Here is a 15,794-nt window from a genome sequence, read left to right on the forward strand (position 1 = left end):
ACAACAGCAGCAAGAATTCTTCTAGCAAAGTATTGGAAGACGCAAGATTTACCCATGTTGGAAGAATGGCAGACGAAGGTGATTGATTATATGGGATTGGCAGAGATGACTGGCAGAATCCGAGACCGAGGGAAAGAGGCGGTGGATGAAGATTGGAACAAATTCAAAGATTATCTTAAAAATTGTTGTAATTTGGAAAACTAGGGGCTCAGGGTAATAAGAGATAAAGAACTACAGTTGTATTAATAATTTATAGAAGTTAAATTTATGAAATATAAATAAGTTTATTATGAAAGGGTTGCTGAAAAATCTTGAAACAAGAATGCAGAAAAGGGGTGGTATGGGGAAGTCGATTTTGTGTTTGCTTATGTTTTTGCTTTGTTTCTTTTTTGCTTATGGAAAACTAATAAAAATTTATTTAAAAAAAAAAAAAAACAAAGGAGTGGTAGAAATGTGGCATTTGAGGAAGAATCACATAACATGGATTTGGGAACCTTCATTCAGTGGAAAAAAAGGATAAATGCTATTTCCACCACATTTATACAGAAGCGTTCCCTTAATCTACCCTCTTTTGCAATGTGCTTCGGATCTGGGTGCAGGATGTGAACCTCCGACCCCCCAGATCAACTAACCTGGGATATTCCCAAACTTCTTGGTGCAGATTAAACTGGTACCTACTTGCTTAGAGGCTTGTTGCAAGCATGGCATGTTTTTAACAATATTTAACTACCCTAAGGGTAGAGGGAGGAATAACTGTACAGGACTTGAGACTCTGCCCCAAAGGCTGGAGGTGCTGCCCATGTCCTAGAGCAGGGGTAGTGAATCAGAGGCCCTCCAGATGTTGTTGGACTACAATTCCCACCATCCCTTGCTATTGGCCATGCTGCCTGGGGCTGATGGGAGCTGGGAGCCACAGGTTCCCCATGCTGGTCCTAGAGCTTCAGTTGTTTCCAAGACATGGGGAGATTAAAATTTCCTGTATGTTTCCAATCTTTTCTCTTTTCGTAAGCATTTGGACTGGAAACATGTATTTATTTTTAACCAATGAAAAATGAGAACCTCAAGTTTCTACATCAATACTTATAATTAAGCCTGCAGAATACATAGAGAGCCCTGACTGAGGGATTATTTTTTGTTGGAAGGTATATAATTTCCATGACACATTCACCTGAGAACGCTTAAATGACTAGATGACTACACAGAATCCTATCAATTTCTAAAGGCAGCCTTCTTTGGGGTCAGGATGAGGGATTGTTTGCTTAAATTAAAGGCTGTCTCAGAATTCTGCTTCACGGCTTTTGATTGTTTTCAAATGGTTTACAACTTGATCCTGCTATGAAATATATTTTCCTGTTCCATAGGAACATGTTCTTAAAATTTAGCTTGATAATAATCCAGTGGAAAGGAAGTAGATAATTTCAAAATGGTTTAGCTATAGTCTGAAGTGCTTTCACTGGAGCTTGGAAAATAAGGTGCAGTAAAATCAATAGGGCTTACAGGATCAGGGAGGGTACTGACTTCAGTGTGACTTGAGCCTCAATCTTAAAAGTAAATCCTACTTATTTCAGTGTACCCATTTCTACCTAAGAAGGTATCATGGCTGAAGCCTTAATTACCTTAAATTCAATTGTTTCATGAGATGGAATGCCAACCAACCAACTGGGTTTTAGCCTTTAAGAGGCCATTGTCTTGACTTAAGAGTCCAGTTTTCATAATACGAGGGCGTGAACCTAAAACTGCAATGCAAAGGTCAGCAACCTACAGTTCTCTGCCTAGTTTCACATGACTCTTGAAATAATTTCAAAAGCCCTCTGCAAGTTCACACCTCTGACAAGAGTAACCTGTTCCTCTCCTCCAGCAGCCCATTAAGAGAGAAGAAAGAGTGAGAGACAGCAAAGGGAATGTCAATTATAAAGAGAAGGGGCAGCCCCACCCACTATTAACTCTGGCCCCACCCACTTCTGACTTCTGCTCCACCCCCTATTAGCATACAGCTCTTGGCAGATTACCTCAGAGATCGTCAGAAATATGGTTCCCCACCCCTGCTTTACCTGGTGACATACCTTAGTAGGAAATACCTTCAACAAACTTCCTTTTCTCTTTAGTTGGAAATAATGCAACATAGGTAGGACATGAAAGATCCATCGTTGGGGAAAGAAACCCAAAACAACGTCTAAGTGATGAGATTATTATTTTTTAAGCTCTTAACATCTTCTCACTTCACCGCTATTAGTGAAGTATAAAAATTAGCGAGCAAAAACTTATACACATGCATACAGCCCCGAAGAAATAAACGTACTTTCGTTGCACGGTCTTCGATTTTGCCAGTAGGGTTTGGAGTCGCTGGATCTGCAAAAGGATGGCTTGCGTTAGCAGGGAGACAGAGCAGGGACCAAGGTGCAAAGGAAGCGGCTTCATAAGCATTTGCTACCAAGTTTGGATTTGGATTTGATATCCCGCCTTTCACTCCCCTTCAGGAGTCTCAAAGCGGCTAACATTCTCCTTTCCCTTCCTCCCCCACAACAAACACTCTGTGAGGTGAGTGGGGCTGAGAGACTTCGAAGAAGTGTGACTAGCCCAAGGTCACCCAGCAGCTGCATGTGGAGGAGCGAGGAAGCGAACCCGGTTCACCAGATTACGAGTCCACTGCTCTTAACCACTACACCACACTGGCTCTCATCAAGTTGCATCAGGTGGGCGAAAAGAAGCGAAGGAGAGCAGGAAGATAGTATGGTGACACTCTGGTAACTAAGAAGTTGCACCGTGAAATCAACTAGGATGCCTTGCAATTCTGCAGAGGGTTCCCAGAACACAGCTCTGGCATCGTCTGTGGCCATCTAAGTTTGCATCGCAGTATCTGGGTGTGCATACTTCTCAGCAATGCTTTTGGGGCAGCCCTATGCATCACAGCCCTAAGAAACTACTTGGGTTGCCCACGTAACGGAGAAGCATTTTCTCCACGCTGAAATTCTGTTGCATGAGATCCAGCAGCAGGAGCGATGAACACATTTACCCATCATTCATTGAGAGGGAAACATGGAGAGCCCATTTGGGACACAGAATCCAAACCTAAGTAGGTTCCATCTTTTTACTGAAATTTTCTAATTATGTTCTCTGCCTTCAGGACAAGGAAAAGAAAAATGTACCTCCTCGTAACAGGTCTGCAGGGCAATTTTCATTTCTTCCACATTAGTGCTTTTCACATCTGTCTGGAGTTTGCTTTTTAGCGATAGAAAACACACATTAGAAAAATAAAAGATGTAGAAACTGGCAGAACAGAAGAAGAGACATAAATTAACCATGAACATTTGTTAACAGTGAAGCCAGCAGGAATTCCTTTTTCGCCCCTTACTGTAAAACAAAATTATCACCAGCAGTACTGATCATAACCAATGTTTCTGATTGCTTTAAGAAGGCTTTTGGAAAATTTATCTGGGGGGCAGATGCCACCACCAACTGGCCTGTCATCTCCCTGGTCTAGTCTACTGACTTGCACTAGATTCTCGTAGACAATGTGCGAGGCCACTCAGGCTGCCCTGAGGAACCAAAGCACATCACACTTTGTAAGAGGATGTTCCCATTATTCTCCTAGCAACTGCATTTTCATATAATTCATGGCTGTCAGAAATGGAGCAATCATTCGTGGGGCAATCTATATTTCAGCAGCATCAGAGGAAGTCCACTTGCTCCAGAACAGGATTGCTGTGGCCATAGCATCTGCCTCCGACACATAATGGTTTTGCCATTTCCCTCTGCCCAGCACCATACAATCTTCAACGCAAGCGCCACGCTTGGGAACCTTAGCTTCGTAAGGACTGCCTCCTCCCCTATGAATGCTTAGAACTTCAACAGAGGCCCTGCTCTACAATCCACAAGTGGTTTTGCTATAGCAGGTGTGCAAGCAAGGCTTTCCCACTGTGAAACCCTATGCCTCGGAATGCCTAACTGGTTCCCCCAACGAGATGCTGTTTTTGCAGGATGCTTTGGGTCTGTATGGTAACTATCTGTTTCAGATTGGGGGAGGGGGAGCTGGTGTTGCACGCATGTGGTGTCTCAAAACCGGAGGGAGCCAAACATGGCGCCAGCATGGCTTCAATGGCTGGTGGCTCCTCCTCTCTGCTGCTCAGCCTCCTCCAGCTGCTACTGGGGAGAGGGGATGGCTTCCCCCCAAAATTATGGGGCAAGGCAAAATAGCTCAGCCCCTAGGAGATGGCACCCCTGATCTGCTCGGTCCTCTCATGGGCTTTGCTCCTGGTTTAGCTCAATTTTGCTCACTGGTATTCTGTCAATTTATGACACCTATGTTTTTGATATGCTTTTGTAACTGATTTATTGCTAGCAACCTTGAACTTCTGCAAGGATGGAAAAGCAGGGTAAAAAACTATTAAATGAACAAACAGATGGAATTTGGCATACTTAATAGTGTTGTCTTTCTCCTTGCACTGCTGCTCCAGTTTGAGGATCTTCTGCTTCAATCCGTTAAGCATCTATCAAAGAGAAAGCACACAGGGCCTCTCCTGAAGCACACGTTGCCTAAGACATTGTGCATACACAAGTCACCATTTGTCTGCGCTGCCTACAAACCCATGAGAGGCAGGGCAGTCTCAGCAAAAGGCAGGTCAATATGAACCTCCTGAGACAAAGGGATCAACTGGGAATACAACAAAATAAAGGAAAGGAAAACAGGAAACCACCTTTCCCTCTTTCTACCAAAGTTCCCCAGCATCCTCTTCTCTAGGTGCTGTGTCTCAGTCTCATTATCTATTTTCCTGACCTTCGATACAACCTTTATGCGGGTGACCTTTAGCTCTGCTGTTCTTCACTCAACCTTTCCATTCCTCTCTTGCCTCAATCTCTGCTGCTTTCTTCACCACCTCTCATGGGACGGGTGCCCATTCCCCTCAAGCTTAGCTGTACTAAAATGGAGCTGTTTTCTTCTTGCTTATCAGCCCTTTTTAACCTCACATTGATAATCTGGTTCTCTGTTCTCCTCCTCCCTTTTTTATTTTTTTTTTAAAGCCATTCTCTTCCTTTTTCTGCTGATGTCCAGTCTCTTGCCAGGTCTTGTCTTTTCAACCACTTAATACATTTGGCATTTTCTCTTCCCTTTTTACAGACATTACCAACACCTTAATCCACCCTCTTATTATTTTCTGCTCTGATTATTGCAATTCTTCTCTTGTTGGTCTTTCTGCGTCAACTCTTAGGCCACTTCACTTTACCATAACATGCTGCTGCTAGTTTGGTATTTTCTTTTTCAATCCTATTATTTTGTGCCATTCTCCTCGCTGGCTTCCCCCCACTTATTGTATAAGCCTCTTGCATTTACTACTGAGCATCTTAATGGTCCTGCCCCACCTTCTTTCCCTAGATGCTTTTCCTTGGACCCTTTGCTCTGCTACTCTTCTAGATTTGCCCCCCCCCCCATTGCCTTCTCTATTCCCTGCCTGTTTCTCTCTGCATCTCCCCAGGACTCGAATTAGCCTTTCACCTGACACCCACATCTCTTCCGCCTTAGACCATCCATCCATCCTGGCATATTCTGGCCTCTCCTGCCTACTTACTTGATTTTCCTCTTTAACGCTTCTTGTCTTTATTCTTCGGCTGCAAGCCTAGAGGAAGGTTCTGTGTTCATTTTTGTAGTGTGCTTTGCAATTCAGGACAATTTAATAAACCGAGTTCTGAATAGCAAGGAGAACCCAGATGCAAGCACATCCACATTAAAAACAAAAGAAAACCTTCTGGCATTTCATGAGCACTTTCACCTTGTGTACTGTAATACACAGCTGAGCCACATGGTCACTCTACAAACCCAGTATGTTCTGGTCCACCAACAATTCTTAAGCTAGAAAGGAAGATAGGGGAAAGAGAAGGCACAATACCGAGCTGGTATCATTTTTCTGCTCTGTCCGCATCCAGCCAAATTCAGACCACTGTAAAAACAAGAACATTAATATTATTCACTATTCACAAAGTGTTTCATGAACCCAAGTGCTTTGCACAAGATAAAAAATGAAGATGGACCTTTTTCATAGCAGTTCACGTCCTTTTATTGTGATCCTCACACAAAAAAAATACCCCCAGCTTGCAGATTTGAGGGGAGTGGGGTGGCTGAGGCTAAAAATAGAAATTGGCTTGCCTAAGATCATCTAGTGAGATCACAGTAGAGGAAAAAATTGAATTAGGCACCTTCCTGGGTCAAAATTTAGCCACCATGCTTCTAGCTCTCACTAACAAACTTCCATTACATTCCTCAAGCTGCCATCCTCCAGACTTTCTGGCTATAAATAGACCAAGGTATGGTCTGAGGGTCTAGTCACTGCCTGGATGAGACACTAGGTGTTTGCTGCCTTGAGTCCGATGGTGAAAGGAAGGTAGGAAGTGATATAAATTTTTAAAGGACAAAAATGTACCCAGAGTTGTGCAACTGGAATCTTTAATTTTGTATTATTATTTTTACAGGGCACCCATTATATCTTTTTGGGGTGTAAAGTTTATTATTATTATTTCATTATATAATGTATCTAAAACAGTGAGCACCCATTACATCAAGGGGATTTACAACAGTAAAGCAGCCGTTTCTCTCTATCCTACAACAGTACAAATAAAACAAACAAATACTACAGACAGAAAATATTGTGCCTTTCTTGCCCGAGTTAGGGAGTATTTCCCTTGTCCTGTTTAGAAAACCAAGAGCAAAGTGAATAGATTCAAACATTCTCCCTTAACTGCATTTTTTTACCCAGGAGCGCACAACTCACCCTGGAGGGATCCAGCAGCTGTTCAATCTGTTTGTCCTTTCGGTTATTTTCCTCTTCGAGTCGCCGAAGCTTGGTTTTCATCCGATCTGCTTCACTTTTCTGGGCTTGTATTGTCTGTAATGAAGAGGGTTTGTGTGCACTACTTGTGCTGACTTAAGAGGAGCACAGATGGATCAGGCCCATGGCCCATCTAGTGTAAGGTTACCAGTTTTTTTCAATGAATCCGGGGACACTTTTCAACTTCAGTTGAATTCAGTGGATTTTGTCAGGGGACTGGTTTGTAAATCCAGGGACTGTCCCCGAGAAACGGGGACGCCTGGTAACCTTAATCTAGTCCAGCATCCTGTTCTCACAGCAATCTCCCCTCCTGCAGTTTCGAGCCGCTGGCATTCACAGCCACACTGCCTCTGACAGTGGAGCCAGAACACCCATTCTGACAAATTTCTCCTTGCAGCTCCACGGTAAATAAACATCGGTGACATTCTTCCTTTTGCATTTGCTTCTTGTTGTTTTGTTACAAATGCAAAACAGAACTGCCGGCCCCCAGATTTCAAAAATCAGAACAGAACTGATGGAGAGAGTAGATGAAGCAATAAACCCCCCCACAATTCTTCACCCAGGCTCCCTGCCCTGCGCAACATCTTTCCCCCCATTCCCACAGCTCTATCTTGCTTCCTCCACTGTGGCAGGAGGCCTTCCATGCAACCAGGGTATGGGAAACTGGAGATCATGTGCTCAATGACATGGCGTGGAAGTCAGAATATGAGGTCAAGGAATACGGAAGTAGAAGGCAAACAGGAAGAGAAGGTGGTGCAGCCCAAACAGGGACCCTGGGTGGGAAACCCAGCCAGACGGGCGGGGTATAAATAAATTATTATTATTATTATTGTTATTATTATTGGATCCCAATTACTATTCCCTCCTGGAAATCCTGCCAGCAGCTGTTCAGATCCTGAGCAGATACTCCCTACAGATTTGCAGAGATTTATTTGCATCCATTAGGGCCAAACTCCCCCCCCCCCCATTACAACTGAAAGTCTTCAGAAACTGCATTTTGCATGGTGCAGAGACGGAGGCATCAAATCAAGACATGCTTGTTTCTTCAGGCCTATGAAAATGGCTGAAGTAAGACCTAAGGTGGATTTCCTTTTGACTTTGCTTTAAAAAACAGCAACCTACTTAATGTATATTGTCGGTTTTCTGATCTCTGTACTAGTGCATGCATTTTATAAAATATTGTGTACCACCCTGGACACCTTTGGGTTGAAAGGTGAAACAGAAAAAAATAAATATGTAGAGTTTGTGATCCATACCTTCTTTAATTCAATTATCTCATCATACATATCTTCTTTTTCTTTGTAGTCTGGAGTTCCAGGGATGTAGCCTGGAAAAGATCATCCCCAAATAAATAAATGGGAGCCAAAAGGAATGGTAGAAATATTCCAAGACTGCAATGACTTCCTGTCCATTATAAAAATCCCAGAAAACAACTGAGACAGTTGCACCTGTTGCAAACTCACTGGAGCATTTACCTTTAATTAAAATCGTATACCACTTATATTTGGTATTGCACCTGGACTTATTGTCATTGCAAGTTTACTAAGAATATTTTAGTTGAGATTCCTGCATTCCAGGGGGTTGGACTAGATGACCCTCGGGGTCCCTTCCAACTCTACAATCCTTTGATTCTAAGAATTTATCTATGTCACAAGTTTATTGACGGGCACCGCAGGACCAAAACAGATTTTCCTTGCTTCAGAAGTCCTTGAAAGCACATGAAGGTTTTCTCAAGGTTAAGCTACCCTGAAATGCAACCTGTTCGCCATTACGGATCATCCTAAAGCTGCTGTTCCCTTTTTGTGACTCACCACTGCCGGCAGAGCGAGCGTGTTTTGGCTTCTTCATGCCCAAAGCTTCCTTCAGATACTCTGGTGTGTTGCCAGGGAGAGCGGTCAGCACAGGACCCACGTCAGGGTCCGACTTCGTCTGGTTCATCCAAGCACCTAGTGAAAGGGCAAGGGGAGAACGCAGCAGAGTTGACGGCGCACATATCTGAATTGCTATAGAAAGACAAAAGCAGCCCAGCCCAGGAGGTGTGAAGGTTGTGAAGTGGCTGCCATGTTAGCAGTGCTGGAAGAGTGGCAAGTCACAGTAACTGGACAAAGCAATCTGTAATCTACATGCGGCAAGAACAGAGCTGGCAGAGGTGATGCGTCATCCTATGGCGAAGCAACTGGTGTTCAATGGTAACAGAAGAACCCCTAGGTCACTTGGGAGGAGCCCATTGCTAGCTCCTCCCAGAAAGTGGGGCAGGGCTGGCAGGAGCTCCTCCCACTTTGGATACTCCTTTTTTTACCTTCACGGCATGGGAAAGAGATATATTGCTCTTGTTCCCACATCTCAAAGATTATGCAGTAAGAAGCTTGTAGAAGGAACTGATTTTGCATGTGGATACCTTGCTTGAATGATCCGTGCCACAGCTGCCTTGATGCTTTAACCAAGGGGATTTCAAAGTGCTTACTGTCTGTGCCCTTCAAGGTTCTCAGAAATCCAGCCTTTTTAGAATGGAAACATGTGCTAGAGGTGTATGGAGACTCTGAGGCAAGAAAAAAACACACACCTGTCAGTGCTATGGATTAAAACTGCAGCAGCAATAAGCTTTTAACATTTCATCTGAGTAAAGCTGCAAAGGATGTATGAACTAATTGCCTTAGAATCGCTACTTGGATATAGGAGACTCTTGTTCAGAGTAATGTACATATAATGAGAAGTATGTAAACCGCAAGATAATAAAAGGCTGAATTCCTTAGCCAGGTAAGAAAGCAGCCAGTACTATTTATCTTAAATCTTATCTTCCTATCTGAAAGCTTTTTTGGAGAGACCATTCAATTCCCTATCCCAGCGTGCTCAGACTCCCCTCTCCATTGCACTGAAGCATATTTCATGCTAGAGAACGACAGAGAATCAAATGACGCATTGTCATTAGGTGATTTCAGGGAAAGGGAAAGGTTTGTCGTGCTTACTTGGTGATTTTGGAGGCTTGCGAGATGTTGTTTTCTTCTTCAGTTTCTGAAAGAAATATTTATTTGGCACTGAAATTCACCAGTTTCATTGGTTTGGATTCACATGATGGCTACAAACAGTATATTTATTTTCTGAGCAGGGAACAACAGCGCCACTGCCATTATACGTATGGAGAAAGTGGGGTTCGAATTAGTCAGCCAGGTTTACTAAAATTCCAAAACTTTATCAACAAATCGCTAACCTGAAAGCTGAAATTTTCATCAAAATAAGTTAATAAAATAGGAACAGGGAACTTGTGGCCCTTCAGATGATGCTGGGCTCAGGGGTTGTTGTTGTCCAACAACAGCTGAAGAACCACATGCTCCCTCTCTGTGCAATAAACAAGACAATACCTTACAATGCTGTAAAAGTAAAACATCTAATTTTGTTCCTTGTCCAGGTTTCTCAGTTAAACTTCCATATTACAGTAGCATTACATACATACACACACACACACACACACACACACACCAGGGATAAAGTACAGCCCACTTATTTTTGTAAAAAAGGCTTTCTACTAACAGCTTCTTATATATTAGCAACTACTACTAGAACAACGAATGCTGCAGATTTGGGATTAGTGGAGTGGTCCAGAGAAATACCCAGATGATTCCAGAATGGTTGCCTGGAAACAAACAGTCACAATAGATGAAACAAATTCACACCTACATGCCTGATATTAAGTTTGCTGCTGGGGGGAAAAAACTACCACATTATATAACAGGAGAAAACTCCTCCCAAGGTGTTTTAAAAACTCAAGATCACCTACACCAATATCACCATGCTCTGCACAAATAAGCCCAAATGGAATATTATGAATACTGTTATGAAACTAACTGTAGTTTGTTGAAAACCAGGATCCCATGATATGACCATGAGGCTAAGTTGGGATTCCTTAAAAATGAAATGAAACTCTGTCAAATGTTTAGCTCTAGGTCATGGGGAGGAAGGCGAGTGCCAGCCTGACAATTTGGATTGCTCTGGGCTCATCCACAGACCACTTGAGCCTGGTTTACCATTGTATGAAAGCGCAGTCACTGAAAGGGTATGTAAAGTGTACAGAAAGAGAACATCCTTGTAAAACTCACCGTTTCTGTGTCAGATTCAAACGTCATTGCAGAAAGACTGTCCTCTGCCTGCAGAATAAAAATGCATACGTATAGGACTTTTTCTGCATGCGAACCTGCGGCTTTCTAGATACTGTTGGACTCCAACCCCCACCAGGCCCAGCCAGCATCTCCATGCTCAGGGATTATGGGAGCTGTAGTCCAGCAATGTCTGATGGGCCCTGGGTTCCCTATCCCTGAACTTCTTCATAATGTCCTGGCATCATTCAGAGGCACCAGATTTCAACTCAAATCTGCTTGCATGAATTACCAAGAGAGCTGTGGAAATACATGACACAAGGTATTAGTAAGGAGGGTGGGTTTGGATTTAGTCTCATTTCCCAATATTTTTTTAATTTCCTTTAAAAATAGTGTTGCTCCCCCACCCATTTTTTGCAAATAGGTCACTTTCTATGGAAGTACCTTGCAATTCATTTTTGCTGCTGCTGCTTTCACCAATCCTTATAAGCTCCACCAGTCTGGTCCTTAGGCTAGATCTAGATTTCGCTTTGTGTGAAAGGCAGAATTGGGGGGGGGGGGGCTGGTATTTACAGCCTGGATAGCGGGATGAAGAGATAAACTGGCTTCCTGGTGGCTCACTGCAGGCAGACACGGGCCACACAGCGCATCACCGAGTTTTTAATTTCCTGAAGTCCCATTCTTCAAGGCATACTGGCAGATTATTTTTTTGCTATCCTTCAGGCATCTGATCTCAGGCTATATCTCCCTATCCAATTTGCCCTGCAATGTTAGTGAGTGATCAGACTGTGAAAGAGGCAAGGACCGCAGAGCTTGAAGGCAGATGGATAACCACCACCAGGAGAGTGGAGCATAGGCAGAAATTTCTAAGAGCTGGTCTCTCCTGTTACCTGGGAGGAATTAAATGAAAGAGATATAAATCTCAAGAGACAGTGATGGAACAACTTTCAGAAGAAGATTTCCATTGTGCTAATGCTAAGAACAGAAAACACAGCAATCTGCACGTCACAGATAGCTTAGACAGAAGAACTAAGGGTGTGTTTGACTGGTTTAAGCAGCAGATTAATCAACTGAAACTTTAGGTGATGCCTCTATTTTATAGTGGTCAGGAAATTTTAATCCATGGAGTTATAAATTATGCCTAGGGGGACACTATACTTCTAATAAACATTACAATAACAATAAAGACTGATTTTGTTCTTTTTGATGTGAGCCACATTTGTCTGAAAAGGAGAAGAAAAAATGCAGTAAATAAATTGTGAGGCTCCACTTTAATTCCAAATCTGGACATAAATGATAAATAAACCACCTAAGGCTGCACTCCTATGCATGCTTACCTGGAACTAAGCCCCACTGAACACATTGGGAATTACTTCTGAGTGAACATGCATAGGACTGAGCTTTCCCTCTAATCTGCTCATAGGACATTTGAGGGTAAGGCTTGCACACAATGTTATAAAGATAACATATGAGATGTTATGACAAAGTTATGGGATATTCCTAAAATAAGCTCATTCTAATTCTTGCACAGGGCTCTGGTAAAAGGCACTGCAATTTAAAGCTAGTCCTCTTATCACATGATAGAACTGCAAGGACCATATTCCCAGCTGTGCAGAGTAGTGGTTAGAGCAGCCAGAGGCAAACTCGGCCCTCCAGATGTTTTGGGACTACAACTCCCATCATCCCTAGCTAACAGGACCAGTGGTCAGGGATGTTGGAGTCCCAACATCTGGAGGGCCAAGTTTGCCTATGCCTGGTTAGAGTGTCAAGCTAGGCCCTTGGAAACCAGGGTTCAAATCCCCACTTGGTCATGAAGCTCACTGGGTGATCTCTGGACTAGTTACTACCTCTCAGTCTAACTTAACTCACAGGGTCATTGTGGGGATTAAATGAGGAGGGGCAGAACCATGCACACCACCTTGAGCTCCTTGGAGAAAAACGTGGGATATAAGGGCAATAAATAGAAATAAATTCAATGAGCACTGTGGAAAAGACTAAATTCAAGACATCAGGAGGATAGAAGGGGCAGGGAATTGGTGCCTTTGTGTGATCCTGGGATCACTGGCACGCACAAGAAGGTATTTGTCATAGAAGAGAGGTCTGTCAATAGCTATAGACCATTGCAGTGGGGGGGGGGGGGAAACTGCTTTATGTACCAGATACTGAGGACAAACAACAGAATACGGGCACGACTTTCCAGTCCAGCTTGTGACTGGTTGCCGTTGGAAGCAATTCTGAACACAAAAGTTCCATCTAGTTGTAGAGAAGCTTGTCCAAATTTGCATAAGCCTTTAGGCCACCACCACACTTTGTAGTAGTAAGTCCCACAAATTAATATTGCATCACCTATTGTACTGGGTGACTGCAATGGGTTATTAAAAGGGAAGCAGAAAGATTTGTCTTTGCCCATGTCCTCCATAAACATATTGGCCTCCCCACTCCAATGGGGGCTCCAGTTTCATGCAGGTCAATGTTTACTTGTAAGTTCTTGTGAAGCTTCCCCACAAAATCCTGGGGGCTGTAGTCTGTTAAGGGTGCAGAGTTTTTGGGATATGCCCGTTTTCCTTTCTACAGTTACAATATTCAGAGTTCCCTGTGAAGGAGAGAGACTGTTAAACCACTCTGGGAACCGTAGTTGTAGGAGGGGAGCAGGGGGCCTCCTACCCACTCTTTGCCTCCCTAACAAACTACAGCTCCCAAAATTCTCGGTGAGGAAGCCACAACTGTTTAAAGCAGCATCGCGGGCTTTACATGTCCAGTGTGAATGTGGCCTTAGCCTTTATGAACGGTGCATATCAGTTTTGAAGGCTGGATTCATTTATTTCTTAGGTTTGCCAGCGTAGGTGGGTGGGAGACAGAGATGAGGAGGAGGAGGAGGAAGCAGCAGCAGGTTACGGTTGCCGCCTGTCCTGTATAATACAGGATTATCCCGTTTATTTCAATGTAAAATGCTATGTCCTGTATTGATACAGTTTTGCCTTGCATTTCAGGTCTTCTCTCTCTCTGCCATATTAGGGACCTTCTCCAAATGCACGTGTTGGAAAGGGGGCGTGAAGGGCTGTGTGTTATTTAAGCTCTGGGTCGCAAAGCACAGGCGGATTTACAAATCCATGCGTTTGTGTGTGATAAATTCCAGAGGAGCCATCCTGTGAGGCTGCAGTAGATTGCAACAGGTTGCTTTGAAGTCACTTTGTGAAACCCCCCCCCCCCCAAAATCGTCCACCCACTGCCCTGTCCTGTCTTTTGCCAGAGCAAAGGGGGCAGCTCAGGGCCGGATTTAGGTTTGATGAGGCCCTCAGCTACTGAAGGTAATGGGTCCCTTTCTATGTTCAGCTGTCCTTTGTCAACAACAAATTGTCGCTATTTTTTTGCGTTGAATATATGGTACATTTATGGACCTAATAGGTATCTAAAGCCATTTGCACATAACAAAATATGTATTTTATCAAAGTAATTGTTGAAGTGAAATGCAATTTTGGAAATGTACATCCAGGTTTTTTTTCCTTTAAATTTTTTGGGGCGCCCAAGAGAGTGGGGCCCTAAGCTATAGCTTGTTTAGCTTATACGTAAATCCGGCACTGGGGCAGCTGAGGGATCCCACGCAGGGATGGGGCAACCCTTGACCCGCCTGCTGCTCCAGAGGAAGCCCCTCTGAGTTCAATGGAGGGGCGGATAGTGGGGGCCTCGCGGGGGGGTGTGGAGAGGGAGATGTTGCCTCCCCTCCCTCGCCATAAGGCTTGGCTGGGCCGCAGCTGCCCCCTTCCTCGACCCCCGGCCTCCAGCCCCACCAGGCCTCCCCTCCCCTCAGCCGGGAGAGAGAGAGAGGAGAGGCGCAGGAGAGGCTCCCTTTCCCCCAAGGCCGGCCGGCCTGCCTGCCGGGAGAGCTTTCCCCCTTCCTCGCCCCTCACCAGCTCCCGCTCCGCGGCGGCCTCGTCGGGGCTCTGAGACATAGCGGGGAAGCGCCGGCCGGGCCAGCGAAACCACCATTTCACCCCAGGCGGCAGCGGCCCTTTCTCCGACTCCGGCGGCCTTTCCTCGCCGCTTCCGGGTTTCGGGCTCCATGGCAACCTGCCGCGGCAACCAGGACCCGGATGGGGGGCGGGGCGAGCCCGGGCCGAGAGGCTCCGCCGCCGGAGTTGAAAATCAAAGGCGCGGGCCGAACGAGAGCTTGCCCGAAGTGACGCGCTTGCTGTTGGTTGAGAGGCGCGCAGGCGCAGAAGCGAGCGCAGGCTGGCTCTGGGGAGAGGATCTCTCGTCGCCGCTGCTGCTGCTGCTGCTGCTGCTCTTGGCTTGGGCGTGCAGGGCAATGGGGAGACGGGAAGAGAGAATGTGCTTGTTGAAAGCCCCCCCCCCCCTTAATGTGCTATCCTTTTATTTGTATGTGTGCCGCCTGTCGGCCAAAGGTGCCCCGCCCCCAAGGCGGTTCACAAAAATAAATAAATCATCATCATCATTTTATTTGTATGCTGCCTTTCCATAGCTGAAACTATGCTCAAGGCGGCTTACAACATGACAAGATTTACGGTACATAATTACAAACGTAACAGAAGCCATGAACAATCAATCAAACACATCAAAAAGGACACAACCAAATGGAAACAATTTCCCGTCCTAAGATCCAAAACTTCTTTGTTAACGTGTGCGCATGTGCATGTAACCAGGGTGGGATTTAGGTTTGATGAGGCCCTAAGCTCCTGAAGGTAATGGGGCCCTTTATATGTCCAGCTGTCCTTTGTCAACAACAAATTGTCGCTGTTTTTTGTGTTGCATATATGCTATACGGTAATTTATGGACCTAATAGGTATCTAAAACCATTTACACATAACAAATAGCCTACACAACACATAACACTTTTGCTGTATGTAGGTTTTATTTTATTTGTTA

At 44.5% G+C, this 15,794-nt stretch overlaps 1 protein-coding gene across 2 annotated transcripts in view; it reads right to left on the bottom strand.

Moving 5' to 3' along the window:
- Positions 1 to 15,009, bottom strand: part of IQCE (IQ motif containing E) — a 39,889-nt gene extending 24,880 nt beyond the window's left edge. The window contains exons 1-11 of one of the 2 annotated variants that reach the window (XM_028706021.2): positions 14,818 to 15,009; positions 10,913 to 10,960; positions 9,785 to 9,830; positions 9,217 to 9,357; positions 8,630 to 8,764; positions 8,075 to 8,145; positions 6,762 to 6,875; positions 5,883 to 5,933; positions 4,417 to 4,487; positions 3,147 to 3,219; positions 2,300 to 2,349 (exon numbers count right to left, since the gene is read on the bottom strand). In XM_028706021.2, the coding sequence (XP_028561854.2) occupies positions 2,300 to 2,349; positions 3,147 to 3,219; positions 4,417 to 4,487; positions 5,883 to 5,933; positions 6,762 to 6,875; positions 8,075 to 8,145; positions 8,630 to 8,764; positions 9,217 to 9,357; positions 9,785 to 9,830; positions 10,913 to 10,960; positions 14,818 to 14,859 (842 nt within the window). In that variant the 5' untranslated portion in view covers positions 14,860 to 15,009. Of the gene's footprint in view, positions 1 to 2,299; positions 2,350 to 3,146; positions 3,220 to 4,416; positions 4,488 to 5,882; positions 5,934 to 6,761; positions 6,876 to 8,074; positions 8,146 to 8,629; positions 8,765 to 9,216; positions 9,358 to 9,784; positions 9,831 to 10,912; positions 10,961 to 11,353; positions 11,406 to 14,817 lie in introns of those variants that run through there. The other variant, XM_077918716.1, reaches the window with a different exon arrangement.
- Between the last annotated feature and the right edge of the window lie 785 nt (positions 15,010 to 15,794).

The sequence above is a fragment of the Podarcis muralis genome, chromosome 14 (genome assembly GCF_964188315.1).
Source record: "Podarcis muralis chromosome 14, rPodMur119.hap1.1, whole genome shotgun sequence".
NCBI lineage: Eukaryota > Metazoa > Chordata > Lepidosauria > Squamata > Lacertidae > Podarcis > Podarcis muralis.